General features: G+C 39.9%; 1 protein-coding gene across 1 annotated transcript in view; it reads right to left on the bottom strand.

The window, feature by feature from the left end:
* The window catches only part of LOC126282194 (putative helicase MOV-10), a 461,728-nt gene that overhangs the window by 5,508 nt on the left and 432,441 nt on the right, over positions 1 to 23,779 (bottom strand). Inside the window, exon 19 of the mRNA XM_049981723.1 lies at positions 18,809 to 19,016. Coding sequence (XP_049837680.1) covers positions 18,809 to 19,016 — 208 coding nt within the window. The remainder of the gene's footprint in view (positions 1 to 18,808; positions 19,017 to 23,779) is intronic.

Raw genomic sequence — 23,779 nt, 5'->3', positions numbered from 1 at the left:
TCTAATTGTTAGCTGTACATGACAGGTTGCATTTGCATGGCTAGAAGAGGGGAAAAAACACAAAAAACAGACAAACAAGACTTTGTACTGTCAACTACTGCTGCCAGGTATGGCAAAGACAATCACAGGAAATAATTCTTTGAGAGACACTATTCTTTTGTGAAAATAGTCAGAGAGAACATCACTGACTCAATATATAAAATAACGTGGGAAGAGGAGAAGCCATATAAAGATGGAAAGAAATGCCAAGAAGTCCCATCCATGGAGCTGTCTCAGGGTATTACACTTCCAAGTAGGGTAGTATCAAAAGCCTGATATCAACAACTATACCTATTAGGTGATATATGCTTGCAGGAGGGTATAGCTGCTTGCAGGAGGGCAAGATTATCAAGGACGAAAAGAGACATCATAAACCCACACTGAAAGCAAACCCAGATTAAGTTAAAAAGGGCAAGGAGGGTCTTTTGCTTCTCCCTTTGAGATGCCACCTTACTTAGTAATGGTCCCTGCGGTGCCAAGGTGATGTGTCATGAGCCACCAGCAATGCACAATCCAGCTCCCACATAAGAAAAGGGCAGTTTTATTTTTCATCATTGATGTAACTTCAGTCATAACTGTCTCTCTCAGCCCCTTAACCCTCAACCAATCAACCAATCTCTTTCAGTGGCCACTTTGTGGTGCCAAAAAGGTGAATCCTGATTGATTGTGCCAGTAACTCTGGCAAAATATGTGCCACTGTCAGGAAATGTCTAGTTGTTTGGTCTGGAGACTTCTATTTCACACCACACCAGCCAATTAAGACCTCTCCCTGAAATACTCCTGACAGTCTCTTATACAATTTTAGTTTTAGTGAAACAGTTTATGGTGCTGCCACAAGCTATTCTCACTCTCCAAAATAATTCAACGACATATTGCACTTGCAAATGGAAAGGCTGTGCAGTTCTCCTTAAGTTGCACAGCATTTGAATCTGTGCTAAGCTGTCCACCAGCTCATGATTGTGGAACAGTGTTTGTTGTTTAACCAAGGGCAGGACATCTTTGTAGCTGGCCAGAATACTAGGACATGGTTCTCCTCAACAATATGCTCTGTTACTATTCTTGCCTCGTGATTCTGTAAAATCTGTGCTTGGTTTAGTCTGTGGCACAGGTTTGCAGCTACAATTAAAGACAAAGATTGTTGTGCTCTCATCAGCTGGCACTGTATGGGTGTCTTTTTCATTTACAAGTATGGGCTATGTTGGGTGACATGTTTCCTATATCTCTTCCTCCTCTATGAAGACCATACATTCTCTGCTCTGTAAATGATATTGTAGTGAGCAATTCGTACACATGAGGAGGTGTATGGGGAGGATTATCTTTGTGGGCAGCTTGACCAATTCTGCAATATGTTGCCTATCCTTTGTACCATTGGTGGTGTACCCAAAATGTTGGAATTTAAAACACATCATGGGGTTAGGTATATAAAGCCTAAACGTTTGGCAGATGTACTCTGCTGCAGTGTACACTGGTAATTTAGGTACACATAATCTCAGAACAAAAACTGCCCATCTTTTCTAGCTCACTTTTTACTAGTGTTGGCACATGTCCCAATTTTTGTGGGATGCCACAATTTTTAGGGGTGTTACAACTTGTTCAGAGGAGACCTCATGTGGGACGCCAATACTGAACTACACTGAAGTGCCAAAGAAAGTGGTATAGGCATGCACATTCAAACACAGAGATATGTGAAAAGGCAGAATACAGTGTTGCAGTTGGCAACACCTATATAAGACAGCAAGTATCTGGCACAGTTGTTAGATCGGTTACTGCTACTACAATGGCAGGTTACCAAGATTTAAGTGAGGCTGAACATAGTGTTATAGTCGGCCCATGGGCGATGGGACACAGCATCTCCGAGACAGCGAAGAAGTGGGGATTTCCCCGTATGACACTTTCACGAGTGGACCGCGAATATTAGGAATCTGGTAAAACATCAAATCTACGACATCACTGCGATCTGAAAAAGATCCTGGAAGAACGAGAACAACAACAACAACTGAAGAGAATCGGCCAACATGACAGAAGTGTGACCCCTCTGCAAATTTCTGGAGATTTCAATGTCGAGCTATCAATAAGTGTCAGCATGTGAACCATTCAACAGACGGCGTGTGAACCATTCAACGAAACATCCTCAATATGGGCTTTTGGAATCGAAGGCCCACTCATGTACCCTTGATTACTGCACGACACAAATCTTTATGCCTCACTTGGGCCTGTCAAAACTGACAATTGACTGTTGATGAGTGGAAACATGTTGCCTGGTCAGACGAGTCTCATTTCAAATTGTACTGAGTTGATGGACATGAGTATGGAGACAACCTCATGAATCCATGGACCCTGCATGTCAGCAGGGGAATGTTCAAGCTGGAAGAAACTCTGTAATGGTGTGGGGCATGTGTAGTTGGATTGGTGTAGAATCCCTGATATGTCTAGAAATGAGTCTGACAGGTGATACGTATGTAAGCATCCTGTCTGATCACCTGCAAATTCATGTCCTTTGTGCATTTCGATGGACTCTGGCAATTCCAGCAGGACAACGCAACACCCCATACGTCCAGAATTGCTAAAGAGTGGCTCCAGGAACACTCCTCTGAGTTCAAACACTTCCACTGGTCACCCTAGACATGAACATTATTGAGCATAACTTGGATGCCTTGCAATGTGCTGTTCAGAAGAGATCTCATTCCCTTGTATTCTTATTGATTTAGGGACAGCCCTGCAGGATTCATGGTGTCAACTGCCTCCAGCACTACTTCAGACATTAATAGAGCCCATGCCATGTCATGTTGCGGCACCACTACAAGATATTAGGCACGTATACCAGTTTCATTGGCTCTTCAGTGTATGATGCATATTCACTTTATAAGCTGATCAAGAACATGGTACTCCTGAATTGAATTTCTAAACACACTGACAGTGGTAACCAAGAAAACTATAATACAGTGTGTCTGTAGTTTGATATAAGCCACTCAACCAAAGGGATGGCTCAGCATACGCCTGAAGTGCAGTTTCTAAGCTACTCAACTGTGTGGCTTCCATTGTTACTTTTGTGCCACTACTTTTCAAGCAGTTTCCCCCCACCCCTGCCCTGCCCCTCCCCACCACCACTCAACAACATTTGGTTAAAATACAACCAGTATGTAAATTATAGAATATGTAGCATTTTGAAACAAAGTACCTATATTAAGTAACGGCATTAAAAATGGTTGGAATGTCAGTCAACAGGCAGCGAAGAAGCAGTAAAAATATCTTGCATGTGTGATTTCAAGTGATAACAGGATACAGCATGAGATGAATAACTGAACTCAAAAATCAGCTCAGTTCTATCATCAAGTTCAGAACCTTTTCTGTAATGGGTAAGTCCCCTTAAAGGTCAAAACAGACTCTACTTCAGTCATACTTTACCGTCATATCTTACAGCTTAGAAACCTCCACAATAACCAAACAGGTTGACAAAAACTGCAAGCTGCAGGTATGAAGTTCTTATGAACTATGGTTCTCAAAACTACATAGGATCGGATAAGAAATGAAAAAAATAAGGGAAGAAGCTGACGTGTACAGATACTTGAAAGAAATAGTGAGATGGTCTGTTTGAGATGGTTTAATGCTTTAAGTGGGCATGACGGATATATCCATTGATGCTCTGCTAATTCACAGTGGGTTTGATGTATATATCCATCCACTGCATTCTGTGGCTAGTAGCTAGTGGGAATGATGATTTATCGGCCTGCCGTTGACACTGTGGTATTAGTTGAGCTTCGTCTACTAGATGGCAGCTCTCATCAGACAACACAGCATGTTCTAGGCTAGTTATAACATTGTCCACTCGAGTGCGCATTTACAGCATGCGTCCAAAGAAGCTGCCGCAAAAACACACCTTTTACGTCTGTGTTTACTGCCACTTTAGTGAGTGATCTTTTGCAGAGGCGAAATGAAGTCGTTTATCAGATTCACTGCTTTTTAGAAAGTGACAATAATTTCAGTGACAGTTCTGAAAGTTTTCTAGATACGGATGTTGAGGCAAGTGAAGGTGACTTTGGTTCAGAAACACCTGACGACAAGACACTACTGCAGCAAATGGTACCTAGTGCATTTGTGCGTGCTAGTTCAGTTCGTAATCAATACTTGTTCAGTAATAGTAGCGGTACAGTTGTGCCTCTAAAACAATGTGATGTGATGAGTTGTTTTATGTGTTTTGTGGATGATGCTTTGTGCACAATAATAGGTGAAGAGACAAACTTATATGCAGAACAGTTCATAGCTTCTCATCCCAATTTAGCAGCGCACTCCAGGGTTAACAGTTGGTAGGATACTACACGTGACGTGGTAAAAACACTTATTGGAATTATTACACTTCAAGGAATTCTTCACAAACCAGACAACAAGACGTACTTCTCAAAGAGAGAACCAGTTGACATGTCTTTCTTCAGGGAACTGATGAGTGAAAAGCGGTTTCATCTTTTATTGAAATTCCTCCACTTTGCTGACAATACCTTGTATAACCCACTAGACACTATCAGCAGAAAACTATTCAAAATTCACTCCATTATGGAGCATTGACAGATCAGTATACATGTCAGAAAGGAACATCACTGTTGACAAATCATTGTTGCTCTGGAAAGGACAACTTGGATGGAGGCAATATATTCCATGAAAGCAAAGCATAGCGAATTTGGCATTAAATTGTACAAACTCTGTGAAAGCAGTTCCAGATATGTATGGGACTTTACTTTTTACCCTGGAAAGGACACTAATTATGCTTGCCACCACCACCAAGATGAAAAAATAACCTCTCGAACTGTTTTGGAGCCTGCGCATGATCTACTTGGGAAAGGACATGATTTCACCGTGATAACTGGTACACCAGTCCAGATTTGATGGACAAACTAACCAGCAATAACACCAACATTGTCGACACAATGTGGCAAAACAGGAAGGAGTTAACTGACTTTGTAAACAAAGAAAAACTGAAGAAAGGGCAAGTGCATAACAGAGTACAGAGGCAAGCAGATGATAATGAAATGGAAGAACAAAAGAGACATTGTTACGGTCAGCACCTTCCATGACGATACATTTTTCAATGTAAACTCGAAGAAGGGAATCATTCAAAAGCCACATGTTTTTGTTCGCTACAACAAGAATATGGGGGTCATGGATAGGTGTGATTCTCAGTTACAAAGCTACCAGATGGCCAGGAGCAGGCTAAAAAAATATTATCAGAAGCTTTTCCACCACTTGTTGGACATTGCATGTTCTGTACAAGAAGTACGGTGGCAAACAAAGTAGCATGAGCTTCATGATTATTCTTGGTAATCAGTGGACCATATCTTCACCACAATGAGGGACACTAGTAGGATGTTCATCTCAAAAACCGAAAGCAATACACCTTACAGCCAGGCATTTTTCAGACCTTCTGTCACCCACAAAGAAGAAAAGACCACAAAGGAAGTGTTTGGTATGTACGAGGAAAGGCTTTGCAAAGAGACTTCATACTGGTGCACAGAATGCAAAGTTTCCTAGTGTGCAGCACTTTATTTTCAAATGTCTCACACTGAAAATAACTTGTAATATCATGAAAATACAGTTTTGTTCACTTCTGCAATATATTTTATTCATTTCCACCCAATATCAATTTAAATTCAACAGCGAAAACATGAAGGAAAGCTTTTACGCATGAGAACAGTAAGCAGCACCAATGTGCACTGGTGCATATTACCCACTGTGGAAGATGCTCACATGCGCAAAATACCCACTTAATGGGTTAACCATGTCAAACGAATGGATGAGGGAAGCTTAGCAATGGAGTCACTGCAAACAGATGTGACTGGAAGAAAATCTGCAGGGAGACCAAGGAAGGAGATGGCTGGACCCAATGAAGATGGATATAGGAACAAGAAGAGTGAGATTGAATATAGTCCTGAAGGAAGAATGGTATGTGAACAGACAGAAGTGGAGAGTGCTTGTAAACCACACCCAGGTAACTGGAGTGGAAAGTTGATGCTGATGATTAGTATTATTAAGAAACATGAAGCTTACAATTCCACATTGTCGCATGTTCCTTCATATTTAAACTTTCAATGCATTTTTCTTCTATTATGGATTTTTTTTAACAAGCTTATGAATCATAATGCCATGAACACTAAAAACTAATCCATTTTGTTTTTTGCAAAATATTGAAGTTTTATTGTTTCTCCCACCTATTATACACTACTGGAAATGGAAAAAAGAACACATTGACACCAGTGTGTCAGACCCACCATACTTGCTCCGGACACTGCGAGAGGGGTGTACAAGCAATCATCACACGCACGGCACAGCGGACACACCAGGAACTGCGGTGTTGGCTGTCAAATGGCGCTAGCTGCGCAGCATTTGTGCACCGCCGCCGTCAGTGTCAGCCAGTTTGCCGTGGCATATGGAGCTCCATCACAGTCTTTAACACTGGTAGCATGCCGTGACAGCGTGGACGTGAACCGTATGTGCAATTGACGGACTTTGAGTGAGGGCGTATAGTGGGCATGCGGGAGGCCGGGTGGACGTACCGCCGAATTGCTCAACACGTGGGGCGTGAGGTCTCCACAGTACATCGATGTTGTCGCCAGTGGTCGGCAGAAGGTGCACGTGCCCGTCGACCTGGGACCGGACCGCAGCGACTCACAGATGCACGCCAAGACTGTAGGATCCTACGCAGTACCGTAGGGGACCGCACCGCCACTTCCCAGCAAATTAGGGACACTGTTGCTCCTGGGGTATCGGCGAGGACCATTCGCAACCGTCTCCATGAAGCTGGGCTAAGGTCCCGCACACCGTTAGGCCGTATTCCGCTCATGCCCCAACATCGTGCAGCCCGCCTCCAGTGGTGTCACGACAGGCATGAATGGAGGGACGAATGGAGACGTGTCGTCTTCAGCGATGAGAGTCGCTTCTGCCTTGGTGCTAATGATGGTTGTATGCGTGTTTGGTGCCGTGCAGGTGAGCGCCATGATCAGGACTGCATACAACCGAGGCACACAGGGCCAACACCCGGCATCATGGTGTGGGGAGCGATCTCCTACACTGGCCGTACACCTCTGGTGATCGTCGAGGGGACACTGAATAGTGCACCGTACATCCAAACCGTCATCGAACCCATCGTTCTACCATTCCTAGACCGGCAAGGGAACTTGCTGTTCCAACAGGACAATGCACGTCCGCACGTATCCCGTGCCACCCAACGTGCTCTAGAAGGTGTAAGTCAACTACCCTGGCCAGCAAGATCTCCGGATCTGTCCCCCATTGAGCATGTTTGGGACTGGATGAAGCGTCGTCTCACGCGGTCTGCACGTCCAGCACGAACGCTGGTCCAATTGAGGCGCCAGGTGGAAATGGTATGGCAAGCCGTTCCACAGGACTACATCCAGCATCTCTACGATCGTCTCCATGGGAGAATAGCAGCCTGCATTGCTGCGAAAGGTGGATATACACTGTACTAGTGCCGACATTGTGCATGCTCTGTTGCCTGTGTCTATGTGCCTGTGGTTCTGTCAGTGTGATCATGTGATGTATCTGACCCCAGGAATGTGTCAATAAAGTTTCCCCTTCCTGGGACAATGAATTCACGGTGTTCTTATTTCAATTTCCAGGAGTGTATTTGTATGAGTTGGCCAGTCCCAACAGTGATTAACTGATATTACAGTCATAGGATACTATTCTTTTTTTGTTTTGTTTTGTGGAGTGCAAAATTTTACATTTATGAACATTTAATGCAATTTGCCAATATCTGCACCATTTTGAAGTCTTGTCAAGATCTGACTGAATATTTATGCAGCTTCTTTCACATACTACTTCATTACAGACAAGTGCATTATCTGCCAAAAGCCTGTCTTACTTTTAATACTGTTTCCAAGGCCATAAGTAGGGTAGTTGAACTGATCCACAAAACTACCATCCAGTATCCTGATTTGTTGTACAATCTTAGGACATATTTGAGCTCAAACATAATGAGTCTCTTGAGCAGTATGACCTCCTGAATGCCAACTAGCAAGGGTTTCGAAAACACCAGTAATGTCTCCTGCCTCATTCAATATTGACTGGACACTGACTTTGCTACCACTAACAGCCTTTACATACAACCATAATTTCTTTGTGTTCTGTGAAAGGTCACTTGACAATGTGACAGCAAGGGTCCCAACATACTTCCCTGGGGCACACCCAAAGTTACTCCTATGTCTGGCGATGACTCTCCATTCAAGATAACATGCTGTGTCCTCCCTACAAAAAAAGTCCTCAATCCAGTCACAAGTTTCACTTGACACCCCATATGACCATACTTTTGACAATAAGTGTAATCATGGTACTGAATCAAATGATTTTCAGAATCTATCTCACTGCCCTGATCCAAAGCTTTCAGTATATCGTGTGAGAAAAGTGTGAGTTGGGTTTCACATTACTAATTTTTTCGAAACCCTTGCTGGTTGGTATTGAGGAGGTCATGTTGTTCAAGACACTCATTATGCTTGAGCTCAAATATGTTCTAAGATTCTACAACGAATCAGTACCAAAGATATTGGACGGTAGTTTTGCAGGTCAGTTCTACTACCATTCTTATACACAGGTATACACACATCTGTGTTATTTTCCAAGAACTGGGCATGTTTCTTTCTTCAATGAATCTACAATAGATTACAGATAGGAGAGGAGCTAACTCAGCCACAAATTCAGTATAGAATCTGACAGGGATTCCATCGGGGCTTTGGAGCCTTGTTCAGTTTTAATGATTTCATCTGTTTCTCAACACCACTGATACTAATATTGGTTTCACTCATTGTTTCAGTAGTATAAGGGTTAAAGTAGGTCAGTTCTCCTTGGTTTTTCTTTGTAAAGGAATATTTGAAATAGAGTCAAGCATTTCAGGTTTTGCTTTGCTACCCACAATTTCATTTCCTGTCTCATTCACTATTGACTGGACACTAACTTTGGTACCACTAACAGCCTTTACATACAACCATAATTTCTTTGGGTTCTGTGAAAGACCACTTGACAACAGTCACTGAAGGCCCCATTCATTGCCCTCTTGACAAGCAAATGTGTTTCATTAAGCATCTCTCTGTCTATAGACCTATGCTTTGTTTTACACCTGTCATAAATTACATATATTATAAACTATATTGTAAAGTTTTAAAAAGGGTGATAAACAAATCCACAAGCTTACATATTAAATCTGAAATTGATAACTCTAAGTACAAAATAAAAACAATCTGGAATGTTATGGAGAGAGAGTTTAGCAAGAGCAATAAGAACACTAATACCACAAAGATAAGCTATAATGACAAGGTTGTACGTAATCCTGTAACAACATCTAACACATTTAACAATCACTTCTTAACTGCAGAAAAACATTTACGTTTTAAAGATTTCTTAATCACAACCAATTATTACAAAGAGCTGTCTTCAACATTTATGTTCCAATTTGTATAATGTTATGACCCAATTTGTATACCTTCAGTCACTATTAGCAAAGTTAAAAATATAATCAAGGCCTTAAAAACCAAAAATACTACAGGTGTTGATGGTATTTCAACTACATCTCTAAAGCATTGGATTGATTGTATATGTAGCTGTGTGCCACGTTTTCCATGAAGCTTTGCATCGAGGTGCTGTTCCTGAGAGATTAAAGTTTGCTATTGTGAAATTACTTTTTAAGAAGGGTGACAAAACTAATTTATAAAACTACCATCTAACTTCTCTGGTAAGTGCCTTCTTAAAAATATCAGAGAAAATGATGTATAAAACAATTGTAGACCACTTCAATATTCCGAACAACCTCAGTAGTAATAAATTTTATTTAAAAAATTCTTGAGTCAATAAATAACAAAATGTCACCTATTGAGATCGTTTGTGACACATCAAAGCATTTGACTGTGTAGACCACAACATTTCCTTAAGGAAGGCTGATCCTTGTGATAGCATGATAGGTCAAATTGAATGACATCTGCACAATAGATACAAACATCGATCATATGAGACTCAACTCACACTTTCCTCATGTGACACACTGAAAGCTATAGATCAACACAGACAGGTAATGCAGTATTTCTTGATTTCCAAAGAACACTTGACTCGGTACCACACCCGAATCTATTGTCAAAAGTTCGATCATATGGGGTATCAATTGAAATTTGTGATGAGACTGAGGACTGATTGCCAGGGAGAACAAAGCATGTTATCTTGGATAGAGTGTCATCGTCAGATGTAGAAGTAACTTTGGGTGTGCTTCAGGGCAGTGTGTTGGGATCGCTGCTGTTCGTGTTGTATATTAATGGCTCTGCAGACAATATTGATAGTAACCTCAGACTCCTTGCAGATGATGTCATTATTTATAATGAAGTATTGTCTGAAAGAAGCTGAACAAATATTGTCAGATCTTGATAAAATTTCAAAGTAATGCAAAGATGGCAACTTGCTTCAAATGTTCAGAGATGTAAAATTATGCACTTCAAAAAATGAAAAAAATATGTAGTATCTTATGGCTATAATGTCAATGAGTCACAGTTGGAATTGCTCAACTCGTACAAATACCTAGGTGTAACTCTTTGTAGGGATATGAAATGGTCGGATCACATAGGCTTACTTGTGGGTAAAGCAGGTGGTAGACTTTGGTTTACTGGTATAATACTGAGGAAGGTTGAGCTCTCTGAGAAGGAGATAGCTTACAATTCACTCATCCAACCCATTCTAGCATATTGCTCAAGTGTGTGGGATCCATGCCAAATAGGTCTAACAGGGGCTATTGAACATATACATAGAAGGGCAGCACAAATCGTCATAGGTTTGTTTGACACATGGGAGAGCATGGCAGAGATTCTGAAGAAACTGAACTGGCGAACTCTTGAAGACAGATGTAAACTATTACAAGAAAGTCTACCAATATAGCTTCAAGAATCGTTTGGAACTGATGACTCTAGGAATATACTACAACCCCCTATATGTCTTTCAAACAGAGGTTGTGAGTGCAAAATTAAAATAATCAAAGCTTGCACAAAAGCATTCAAACAATCATACTTCCTGTGCTCCATACTTGAATCGAATGGGAAGAAACCCTAATAACTGGTACAACAGGGTGTAGTCTCTGCCATGCACTTCAAAGCAAAGCACTCATCCAACGCATTCTAGCATATTGCTCAAGCGTGTGGGATCCATGGCAAATAGGACTAACAGGGGATGTTGAACATATACATAGAAGGGCAACACAAATCATCATAGGTTTGTTGGACTCATGGGAGTTTGCAGAATATGGATGTAGATATAGATACAGAATAGAAAGCAGAAGGTGATGCTTAATGGTTCTGATGGGTGTCCTGTTTCATCTGACTGGGGCACACTGGAATGGAAGAGTGCCACAAGCATCATTTTGTGGCCTTTACTGTTTCCTATCTTCATAAATGGCCTCCCACTATGTACAAACACCAAGAAAAAATTTACGTTTTTTGCTAATGGCGCTACTATTCTCCTTGAAAGCCTCACTATCACTGACCTACAAAATAAATGTAATGCTGTATCTAGTATACATTTTACACTGGTTTAAGTCCAATGGATTAACTCTACATATTGAAAAAACTCAATATAACCAATTTTATGCATCACAGCAATCCCCTTGAACTGTGACAGCCAAAGTATATTACATGGTGGGCTTTTAAATTCCTGGCCATTCTAATTGATGTCAAGCTAAACTGATCTCTGCATATTCTACATCTTCATGAAAGTCTTAGTCTCGGAATTTAATACTCTTCGTGTAATTATCCCTGTTGGTGGTATGAATGCTATCAAAGGTGCTTATTTTGTTTTTACTCTATCAGGTCATATGGTATAGCTACACTCCTGGAAATTGAAATAAGAACACCGTGAATTCATTGTTCCAGGAAGGGGAAACTTTATTGACACATTCCTGGGGTTAGATACATCACATGATCACACTGACAGAACCACAGGCACATAGACACAGGCAACAGAGCATGCACAATGTCAGCACTAGTACAGTGTATATCCACCTTTCGCAGCAATGCAGGCTGCTATTCTCCCATGGAGACGATCGTAGAGATGCTGGATGTAGTCCTGTGGAACGGCTTGCCATGCCATTTCCACCTGGCGCCTCAGTTGGACCAGCGTTCATGCTGGACGTGCAGACCACGTGAGACGACGCTTCATCCAGTCCCAAACATGCTCAATGGGGGACAGATCCGGAGATTTCGCTGGCCAGGGTAGTTGACTTACACCTTCTAGAGCACGTTGGTTGGCACGGGATACATGCGGACGTGCATTGTCCTGTTGGAACAGCAAGTTCCCTTGCCGGTCTAGGAATGGTAGAACGATGGGTTCGATGACGGTTTGGATGTACCGTGCACTATTCAGTGTCCACTCGACGATCACCAGAGGTGTACGGCCAGTGTAGGAGATCGCTCCCCACACCATGATGCCGGGTGTTGGCCCTGTGTGCCTCGGTCGTATGCAGTCCTAATCGTGGCGCTCACCTGCACGGCGCCAAACACGCATACGACCATCATTGGCACCAAGGCAGAAGCGACTCTCATCGCTGAAGACGACATGTCTCCATTCGTCCCTCCATTCACGCCTGTCGCGACACCACTGGAGGTGGGCTGCACGATGTTGGGGCGTGAGCGGAAGACGGCCTAACGGTGTGTGCGGGACCGTAGCCCAGCTTCATGGAGACGGTTGCGAATGGTCCTCGCCGATACCCCAGGAGCAACAGTGTCCCAAATTTGCTGGGAAGTGGCGGTGCGGTCCCCTACGGCACTGCGTAGGATCCTACGGTCTTGGCGTGCATCCGTGAGTCGCTGCGGTCCGGTCCCAGGTCGATGGGCACGTGCACCTTCCACCGACCACTGGCGACAATATCGATGTACTGTGGAGACCTCACGCCCCACGTGTTGAGCAATTCGGCGGTATGTCCACCCGGCCTCCCGCATGCCCGCTATACGCCCTCGCTCAAAGTCCGTCAACTGCACACACGGTTCACGTCCACGCTGTCGCGACATGCTACCAATGTTAAAGACTGCGATGGAGCTCCGTATGCCACGGCAAACTGGCTGACACTGACGGCGGCGGTGCACAAATGCTGCGCAGCTAGCGCCATTCGACGGCCAACACCGCGGTTCCTGGTGTGTCCGCTGTGCCGTGCGTGTGAACATTGCTTGTATAGCCCTCTCGCAGTGTCCGGAGCAAGATGGTGGGTCTGACACACCGGTGTCAATGTGTTCTTTTTTCCATTTCCAGGTGTGTATTTGGGGTAATCAGCCTTTAGCTGAAAATTCTTTAGTGTATAAAAAAAGATTTAGACTCATGAGTGGTGTTCATCTAACATATTCTTGCAGAAACCTGTTCTGTAAGATCCTAATAATAATCACCATGTTTCAATACTTATTTTATTTGATGATTTTTGTCTCTACTAAGCATTCTCTTTTTAAAACCAATAATTGATTCCATGACCACAAAATCATGGCATATGTTAAATGATTTATATAGAGATCTAAACAATTTAAGTCTTGTGCAAAAAAATGTTCATTATTCTCCCAAAAAAGTGAATGAAAATCCACATTAATGTCTTGCCTTGTCTTAAATCAAAATTAAGAAAATACCTTATTGATAAATCCTTATACTCTTTTTATGACTACCTGCCGACAAATGAATGGTTGTTTCTGCAAATTTGTATCTTCTCTTGTATTTATATTTTGAGACTTCATACTGATAATGTGTTAAACATTACTTATGTTCCTTGTTTAAGATGAATAATGTATAAATATTCTTTTTCTGTACTTAAAGTTATTTTCAGTAATTGATGTCATGCCTACCTAAACTGTATCTTCTTAATGTTGCTCCAACCTTCATGCTTATGCAACAATTTAATAATTTTTTATTATTGTAAAAGTTTATATTGCATCTCTATAAAAATATAAAACTGACTCATTTAACAGCCATGGGATACATCACAATACTGTTTCATCGAATTTGTAACAAATAAATAAAGAAAATAAAACATGGACTATGCATTCCAGTTACTGCTTAAAAATTAAATGATTCTGTGAACACATTTATTTTAAGAGAAGTTTATTATTGCTGTTTGATATATATGACTGAGACGTAGTTTTGATCTCTTACCGGACATGTACACTTTTGAAATATCAATTGAATTTAATTATATAACAATGAAAATAATCAATTATTGATAATATAAAGCAAATGGATGGATAAAAATGTAATCATGAAGCAGGAGTAGAGAACACACACACAAAAGGCTTTAACTTTTACAAGCTTTCAGAGCCAGTGTTTGACGAAGCAAGCTGGGATATTTTTACTTCCCCTCTTGTTTTGCCATCTGCCTACTTAATTTGTTTTTTCAATTTTAACTAATTACCATTAACATATGTGAATATAATCTACATTTCCATAAAAGAGAAAGACTGGCTCTTAGTTTTAAAGAATATAACACCAGATCTAATTTTGTGCTTATTTTTAGGTTTGTAATTGATTTTCTAATTTATTTTGACTATTCCTAGTTAGTATCGTTTGTTATAGGGTGAAATCAATAATTGATTCGTAACTTAAATTCTATTGTTGACGTATACACAAATGTAAATTCTGTGGTAATTATAAACATTTGGAAGAACAACTAACAGTATTCTTAAAGGATTTATTTGGTTCGGTTCGAAAACGTGTTAGCAAACCCAGCCTTTCATTAATTCCAAAGTAATTAAGTTTTGTCAAAAGTATTGTTTGCGTAACTATATATGTTGATTTCATGATTTAATCAAATATTTTGGCCTAATCCTTGCAGTAGAAGAAAAGGTTAAAACGGAATTTTTTGACGTATTCAGCTAATTTAATGAGTTAAGTTTTAATTGTAATTTCTGTAAATTTAACTTCAAACAATGTGTAGTTTCAGAATCTATTATTGTGATGAAATGTAATGACCCAATTTTTGGTCATGAAACAGTCAGTCCACTGCCGAGTTTCAGACGAGAAACCTGTGCTAGTTAATTTGAAACAAATGTTACACAATTAGGCCATGTGTTAAAACAATGACATTGTCTGCTCCATAAGTACCTTTATATTCTTCAAGAACTGTGAACTTTGTGATCAGATTTTCACTGCTTGAAGATGTTCAATAATAAGCTATTGTAGCAGTATGTGGATGTTCACCCGAAAACTATTAATGAGGCTTATCAATAGTTAAACAATAGTGCACTGGCCATATTAAATGTGTATATGGGGGGTTGTGAAAAGTGAAAGTAAACATATGTCAAATGCATATGTGCATCTTTCAGTGACACCATTCAAAGTAGTCAGTGTTTACTTCCCAGTCCATTATTCAGCCAGTGTAACAACGCAGTACGTCGTCACCGAGGACAACAAGTGAAGAAAATAAAGTAGGTGAACAGCTCCTTCTTCTGGAAGAAGAGATGAAGAGGAAGGAAGTGAAGGAAAAGGACTGGAGAGGTTTAGGGAAAGGGGTGCAGTTTAGAAAAGTCTCCCAGAACCCCAGGTTGGTGTAGACTTATTGGATGGGATGAGAAGGAAAGACTGATTGTTAGGGATTGCACTAGATGAGATTTGAAAACTGAGAGCTTAAAGGTGGAAGACAGAGTAATATGCAAGAGAGAGATTACTACTAAAACATCATGCACGAGTTAATAAGAATGAAAAGCTAAGTGCATTGTATGTAACAGAGGTGGGAGGGGGGCGGCAAAAAGTAGATAAGTCAGAAAATAAAAGATGTAGAAATCAAAAAAGTTGTGAAGAAAGGAGTAGTTACTGTGAATATATGCTGAGATGGAAGGAATTAGCGTAAATTAAGGCCAAGGGGGTGGCGAGAATGAAGGACATGCTGTAGTGCTAATTACCACCAGCAAAATTCTGGGAAACTGGTGTCTGGGTGAAGAATCCAGATCACATGTATGACGAAACAGGCACTGAGGTCATGACTATCATATTATACAGCATGCTCTGTGACAGGATATTGTGTGTTGCCCGTATTGCACCCTCTGCCTATGACCATTCATCTTGACTGATAACTGAGTGCTAGTCATGCCAATGTAACAGGCTGAACAGAGTTTAAACAACAGTTGGTATATGACATGTGTCGTTTCAGAGGTGGCTCTCCCTTTGACAGTATATGTTTTGCCAGTTACAGGACTGGAACAGGTGTTCATATGAGGGTGCATAGGGCAAGCCTTGCAGTGAGGACAGTCAAAGGGGTAGGAGCCATAGGGTAGGGAGATGGGTACAGAAGGAGCATAGGGTCTGACAAGGATATTGCAGAGACTGGGAGGGCAGTGGAAAGATATTCTATGAATAGTGGGCAAAATCTCAGACAGAAAGGATCTCATTTCAGGACATTATTTTAGGAAACCATGGTCTTGTCAAAGGAGATGATTGATACTTTCAAGACCAGAATAATACTGAATACTGAGTCACAAGTGGTTACCTCTAAAGTCTTTTTCTTTTTTTTTGGTCACTTGTTAGCAGGTTTGATGTGGACAGAAGTGTGTAGATGGTCTTCGGTGAGGATGAGGTCATCAAGCAAAGTGGCACGGGATTCAGAATAGGACCATTTTCTAGCTCGTCTGATATTCTCGCTCATCCCACTCCCACCACACACCTTGTCTAGCTCGTCTGACATTCATGCTCATCCCACTCCCACCACACACCTCGCTTGTCACCACTGATGCCATCTTCCTCTGTATCAGAACCCCCCCCCCCCCCCCCCCCCCCCCAACGCACACACATACATGGTCTGTATGCTGCTGAACATTTTCTCAGTCAAAGCCCACCTGATTCCAAACCTTTTACATCCTTCCTGCTCATCTTAATCAACTTTATAGTTAACAACAATTAATATGCCTTTGAGGGGAACAGATCAGGGGTATGGCAAAGGGAACCAGGATGTTTCCTTGCAATGCCAACCTTTTCATGAGTCACTTGGAGGGGACTTTTCTGGGATTGACCTGTTAAAATTCCTGGAATCTCTAAATACCTCCTCCCAATTAAACTTCAAACATGGTCCAATTCCAGATCCCATGCTACTTTCCTGGAGGTTGATCTCATCCTCACCAAAGGCCAGCTACACACTTCCATCCACATCAAACCTACTAACAAACAACAATACTTACAGTCTGACAGTTGCCATCCTTACCTGAAATCATACCCTGAAATGAGATCCAATCTCTCTGAAATTTTGCCCACCACATCTAGAATAACTTTTTGTCACCCTCCCAATCTCCGCAATACCTTCGTCAGATCCTATGCTCCTTCTACACCCATCTCCCTACACTATGGCTTCTACCCCTGTGACAATGTCCCTGCTGCAAGACTTGCCCTATGCACACTTGTACCACCACCTATTCCTGCCCTGTAACTGGCAAAACATGCACTATCAAAGGGAGAGCCACCTGTGAAACAACACGTCAAATACCATCTGTTATGTAAACACTGTTCAACCTTGTACATCAGCATGACTACCATCTCAGGTTTTCAAATCTCATCTGGTGCAGTCCCCAACAATCAGTCTTTCCTTCCCATCCCATCTGGGAAGTCTCACCTGACCTGAGGTTCTGGGTGACTTTTCTAAACTGTACCCCTTTTCCAAAATCTCTCCAGTCGTTTTCTTTCACACCTCTTCCTTCCCCTTCAAATCTGCCAGAAGAAGCAGGGAGCCACTGGCTCTGAAAGCTTGTAAAAGTTAAGGCCTTTTGTGTGTGTGTGTGTGTGTTCCCCCGCCATCACTTTGTGAGTAGATTTTTTATCTATATATTTACATTGAATTTAATGATACTTAAATACTACTAGGATTTAGAATGTCTGTATATTGATTACCTACTTAACCAGATACTTATTGTATTTTATTTTTTAAATCTTAATTTGCTCATTATTTGTGACCAACACTGCCAGACATGATGGTCATGTAAGCGTGAGGTGTGCTTGCTTGTGGAAACGAATGTGTGTGTGTTCCTCTTTATTTTTCTGATGAAGGCTCTGGCCAAAAGCTAATGTGTAAGTGTCTTTTAACTGTTCCTGTCTGCAATTTAATGTGTCATCTTTACACTAAGTAGCAATCTATCTTTCAACACATTGTTGATAAACAGTTGCATATGTCATACAAACTCTTCATAAACTAAATATGTACAAGATCTTAACAACAATATGAAACTGCATCACTACATACTACTTGTACTTACTAAGTTTAAATTTAACAGTGTAAAATTAACAGAAAATCTGTTACACAGCGAAAACTTGCTGCTTGCTCAGTTTTGTTAAGCAGTTCCTGTATGAACCTGTTAATGATATGCATGAGTCTTTTACAGTGTACTGTTGGTAAACATTGTGTGTTGTACAGCTCTAGTGACCATCATGGCACCACGTACAGTCCAAAACATCATTATACTAATTTGTCACATATCGTATAAACTGATTCATGGACCAATAAAATGTATTATAATACACCTGACATGGAATACCCTCAGTTTTATTTATTTTCAGTCTGATGAACATTACAGAGCTCTTTGCTGACAATAATACTTATACATTTTCAAATATGCTGAAATATTTCCAAAAGATACTATGTGATAAAATACGCTATCTTCACTCCTTCAAACAATTTATTATCCAAATTAGAGCACATCTTTCTGTGGCTTTTTCCCTATGTAATTACTTCATAAGTTATATATCATAAAATAAGTTAAACTATCAAAACATAAGTTATACTGCATAATATTCTTACCCAGACTGAGGCCTGCAATATCTAACCCATTGTTCTCATCATCATTAATGGGTTTCTCTTCCTGTGGCTGATATTTACAGCCTGTATATGCACCATTTTTACGGCAAAATTCAAGAAGACTCTTCCAAGATCGATCATACTGAAGGACATTAGGGTTACCAACAACAATCAGCAATGCTTTTGCACGAGTCACAGCCACATTGAATCTCTGCAATTAAACATTTTCTTGTTAGTGTCGATATTTATATAATTGTAGCCATCCAAGAAAACTATTAGTGATAGTCATAAGATTCACTATGTTATTGATAATTACAAACCACACTTCACTATAAATCTTGAAATTTTGATTTAATTAATTAGCAAATAAACATTGAAACAATACATCTAAATAAAAATAAAAGTAACTTAGAAGTAAGAAGAGACAACATTATTATTCTTCATTTGGAATTTAATTTTGCTCTTGATACTTCTTGTCAGAAAGATTCACATGGAAATGATAGTATTCCATAACAATAATGTGATCTCAGCAGAATGGGTAGTGTCTTGGACAGCAGTTATTAGATGGAAATAAAAAAAAACTAAAATTAATGCAATGGAATGCATGAAATCAGGTCATGATGAAAGAATTAGATTGGAAAATGAGACACTAAAAACAGTCAATGAGTTTTACTATTTTGGTAGTGAGGATTACCAAAGTGGAGAGGATATAAAATGCAGACTGGCAGTAGCAAGAAACACATTTCTGAGAATGAGAAATTTGTTAAAACAGAATATAAATTCCAATGTTAGGAAGTCTTCTCTCAAAGTATAAATATGGAGTGATGTGTTGTAGGGAACTGAAATGTGGATTAGATTAGATTAATACTTGTTCCATAGATCATGAATACGACACTTCGTAATGATGTGGAATGTGTCAGGTTAATAAAAGATGTCTGTACAAGAAATTACATTACACAAAATATTGCATGACACTAATGATTAAGTTTTTTTTTTTTTTTTTTTTAACTTAGTTTATATCTAAAAATTCAGCCAATGAGTAGAAGGAGTTGTCATCTAGAAATTCTTTTAATTTATTTTTAAATGTTAGTTGGCTATCTGTCAGGCTTTTGATGCTGTTTGGTAGGTGCCCAAAGACTTTTGTGGCACCATGATTTACCCCTTTCTGTGCCAAAGTCAGATTTAACCCTGCATAGTGAAGATCATCCTTTCTCCTGGTGTTATAGGTATGCACACTGCTATTACTTTTGAATTGGGTTGGATTATTATCAACAAATTTCATAAGGGAATATATATACTGTGAGGTTACTGTGAGGATCCCTAGATCCTTAAATAGATGTCTGCAGGATGACCGTGGGTGGGCTCCAGCAATTATTCTGATTACACGTTTTTGTGCAATGAATACTTTTCTACTCAACGATGAATTAACCCAGAATATGATGCCATACGAAAGCAGTGAATGAAAGTAGGCATAGTAAGCTAATTTACTGAGATTCTTATCACCAAAATTTGCAATAACCCTAATAGCATACGTAGCTGAACTCAGACGTTTCAGCAGACCATCAATGTGTTGCTTCCAGTTTAACCTCTCATCAATGGACACACCTAAAAATTTTGAAAATTCTACCTTAGCTACAGACTTCTGTTCAAATTCTATATTTATTACTGGAGTTGTGCCATTTACTGTACGGAACTGTATATACTGTGTTTTATCAAAATTTAAAGAGAGTCCGTTTGCTGAGAACCACTTAATAATTTTGTGAAAAACATCATTTACAATTACATCACTTAGTTCTTGGTTTTTGGATGTTATTACTATATTTGTATCATCAGCAAAAAGAACTAACTTTGCATCTTCATCAATGTGGAATGGTAAGTCATTAATGTATATCAAGAACAGTAAAGGACCTAAGACCGAACCCTGTGGGACCCTGTGCTTGATAGCACCCCAGTTTGAGGAATCAGCTGTTGTTTTAACATTACACGAACCACTTATTTCAACTTTCTGCATTCTTCCAGTTAAGTATGAATTAAACCATTTGTGCACTGCCCCACTCAAACCATAATGATTTAGCTTATCTAAAAGAATTCCATGATTTACACAATCAAAGGCCTTTGAGAGATCACAAAAAATACCAATGGGTGATGTCCGGTTATTCAGAGCATTTAATATTTGATCAGTGAAAGCATATATAGCATTTTCTGTTGAAAAGCCTTTCTGAAAACCAAACTGACATTTTGTTAGTACTTTATTTTTACAAATATGGGAGGCTACTCTTGAATACATTACTTTCTCAAAAATTTTTGATAGAGCTGTCAGAAGAGAGATTGGGCGGTAGTTGTTGACATCCAACGTATCCCCCTTTTTATGCAATGGTTTTACAATGGCATATTTCAGGGTCTATCAGGGAAAACACCCTGCTCCAAAGAGCTATTACATACGTGGCTGAGAATCCTACTTATCTGTGGGGAACAAGCTTTAAGTACTTTGCTGGAAATGCCATCAATTCCGTAAGAGCTTTTACTTTTCAGTGAGTTTATTATTTTACTGATTTCAGAGGGAGAGGTTGGTGGAATTACAGTTGTTTCAAACTGCGCAGGTATGGCCTCTTCTATTAATAGCCTTGCCTCTTCTAGTGAAGATCTAGATCCTATTTTCTCCACAACATTTAAAAAATGATTATTCAAAATATTTTCAATTTCTGATTGTTTGTTAGTGCACTTGTCATTCAGTTTTATTGCACTAAAGTCTTCCTGTGTTCTTGGTTGCCCTGTTTCCCTTTCAATAATATTCCAAATTGCTTTAATTTTATTATCAGAGTTACTGATCTCAGACATGATACACATGCTTCTGGACTTTTTAATAACTTTTCTTAGTACCGCACAATAGTTTTTATAATATTGAACAATTTCGGGGTCAGTACTCCCTCTTGCTGTTAGATACAGTTCTCTTTTGCGGTTGCAAGATATTCTTATTCCTTTAGTTAGCCAAGGTTTTTTATATGTTTTCTTGGAATTATGTTTAACTATTTTCTTGGGAAAACAATTTTCAAATACCCTTAAAAATGTATTGTGAAATAAGTTATATTTCAAGTTTGCATCGGGTTCCTTATACACTTCATCCCAGTCTAGCTGCTGTAGGCTTTCCCTAAAGTTTGCAATATTTATATTGTTAATTGAACGCACTGCTTTGAAAGTCTGATTTATTATACTGCATGGAGCTATGTCATGTACTGTAACAAGCTGTGCACTATGAACTGAAAGACCATTCTCAACAGGATAAGCATTTATGTCCTTAAACTTATCTTGGTCTATAAAAAAGTTATCTATCAAAGTACTGCTGTTCTTTGTTATCCGAGTAGGAAAATCAATGACGGAGCTCAAATTGAAAGAACTGAGTAATACTAAAAGGTCATTCTTCCTATTACACTCTTTCAGGGAATCAACATTGAAATCCCCACAAATGATAATTTGCTTCCCCCTGTCTGACAGATAGCACAACAAAGCATCCAAGTTTTCTAGAAATAGCTGGAAATTCCCTGAGGGGGTCCTATACAATGTTACAATTATGAAAGTGCCATCATTTAGTTTAAGTTCAGTGGCACATGCTTCCATATGTTGCTCTACACAAAATTTTTTAGTTTCTAAATTTTTTGCACTGTGGAAACTTTTGACATATATGGCAACTCCTCCTCTCATCATATTATCTCTACTTACATGTGCAGCTAATTTGTACCCATTGATGCTAACCTTTTGCATATCAGTGACAATGTGATGCTCAGACAGGCATAGTATATCTATTACATTCTTGGTTTCTATATCTTCTAAACAAAGCAGAAGCTCATCAATTTTATTCTTCAATCCCCCAATATTTTGATGAAATATACTAACAGTATTTTTCACTTTACTTTTGTGAGTATCTTGAACTTTTTTAACATCTTTAGTACTTTTATTCTTCAATCCCCCAATATTTTGATGAAATATACTAACATTATTTTTCACTTTACTTTTGTGAGTATCTTGAACTTTTTTAACATCTTTAGTACTTGCCTGGCTGAGTTTCCCACTGGACACTGATCTTACACTAAAAAAGAGTTTCCACCATGAGATGTAGTTCCTCCCCCCTTTAAATTTCCTGCTACCAGCCCAGCCAGTTTACCCTTCCCTTTCCTGTTGAGGTGTAGGCCATGTCTAGTATAGTCCCACCTACAGAGTGAATCAACAGGAACCACACCAATGTGTGACCCTGCACCAGATCCAAGTAGCCGTTCCAACTCCAAATTAACTCTCCTGACAGAAGAGGTCAAATGAGGTCGGTCGTGGTGCTCCAGAACCGACACAAACCCAACACTGGTATGATTCGATGCCGATGCAATCTTTGCCAGGTCACACTTTATGCTGTACCCCGGATCTCTGTCAATACTGTTGCCCGGCCCACCCACAATAACCACGGTGTCTTCCTTAGTAAAACCTTTACATAGTGAACCTAAATCCTCTGTAAACAGTTCAGACATAAAGAGAACAGAAGTTTTCGAAATATGTTGTTACAGAAGAATACTGATGAGCAGACTGAATAACTAATGAAGAGGTACTAAATCAAACTGGGAGAATATAAATTAGTAGCACAACTAGATTAAAAGAAGGAATTGCTTGACTGATCACATCATGATACATCAAAGAATTGTCAATCTGGTAACAGAAGGACGATGGGGAAGGGAGGGGTATAAGGACTGTTGAGGGAGACCAAGGCTCAAATACAGTAAGCAGGTTCAAATGGCTGTAGGTTGTTGTAGTTGACGAAGAGACTTGCACAGGGTAGACAACCATGAAGAGCTGCATCAAACCAATTTCAGGGCTGAAGACCACAACAACAACAATATGATATCACAGGCAAGAGAAAAGTTCCAGTTATTATGAGAAGCAGCAGGCGGTTAAATTGTCAAATCCAAGAGAAATGAATAAAGATGGAAACAG

The sequence above is a fragment of the Schistocerca gregaria genome, chromosome 7, assembly GCF_023897955.1.
Source record: "Schistocerca gregaria isolate iqSchGreg1 chromosome 7, iqSchGreg1.2, whole genome shotgun sequence".
Taxonomy (NCBI): domain Eukaryota; kingdom Metazoa; phylum Arthropoda; class Insecta; order Orthoptera; family Acrididae; genus Schistocerca; species Schistocerca gregaria.
This window is presented reverse-complemented; position numbering and strand designations above follow the sequence as displayed.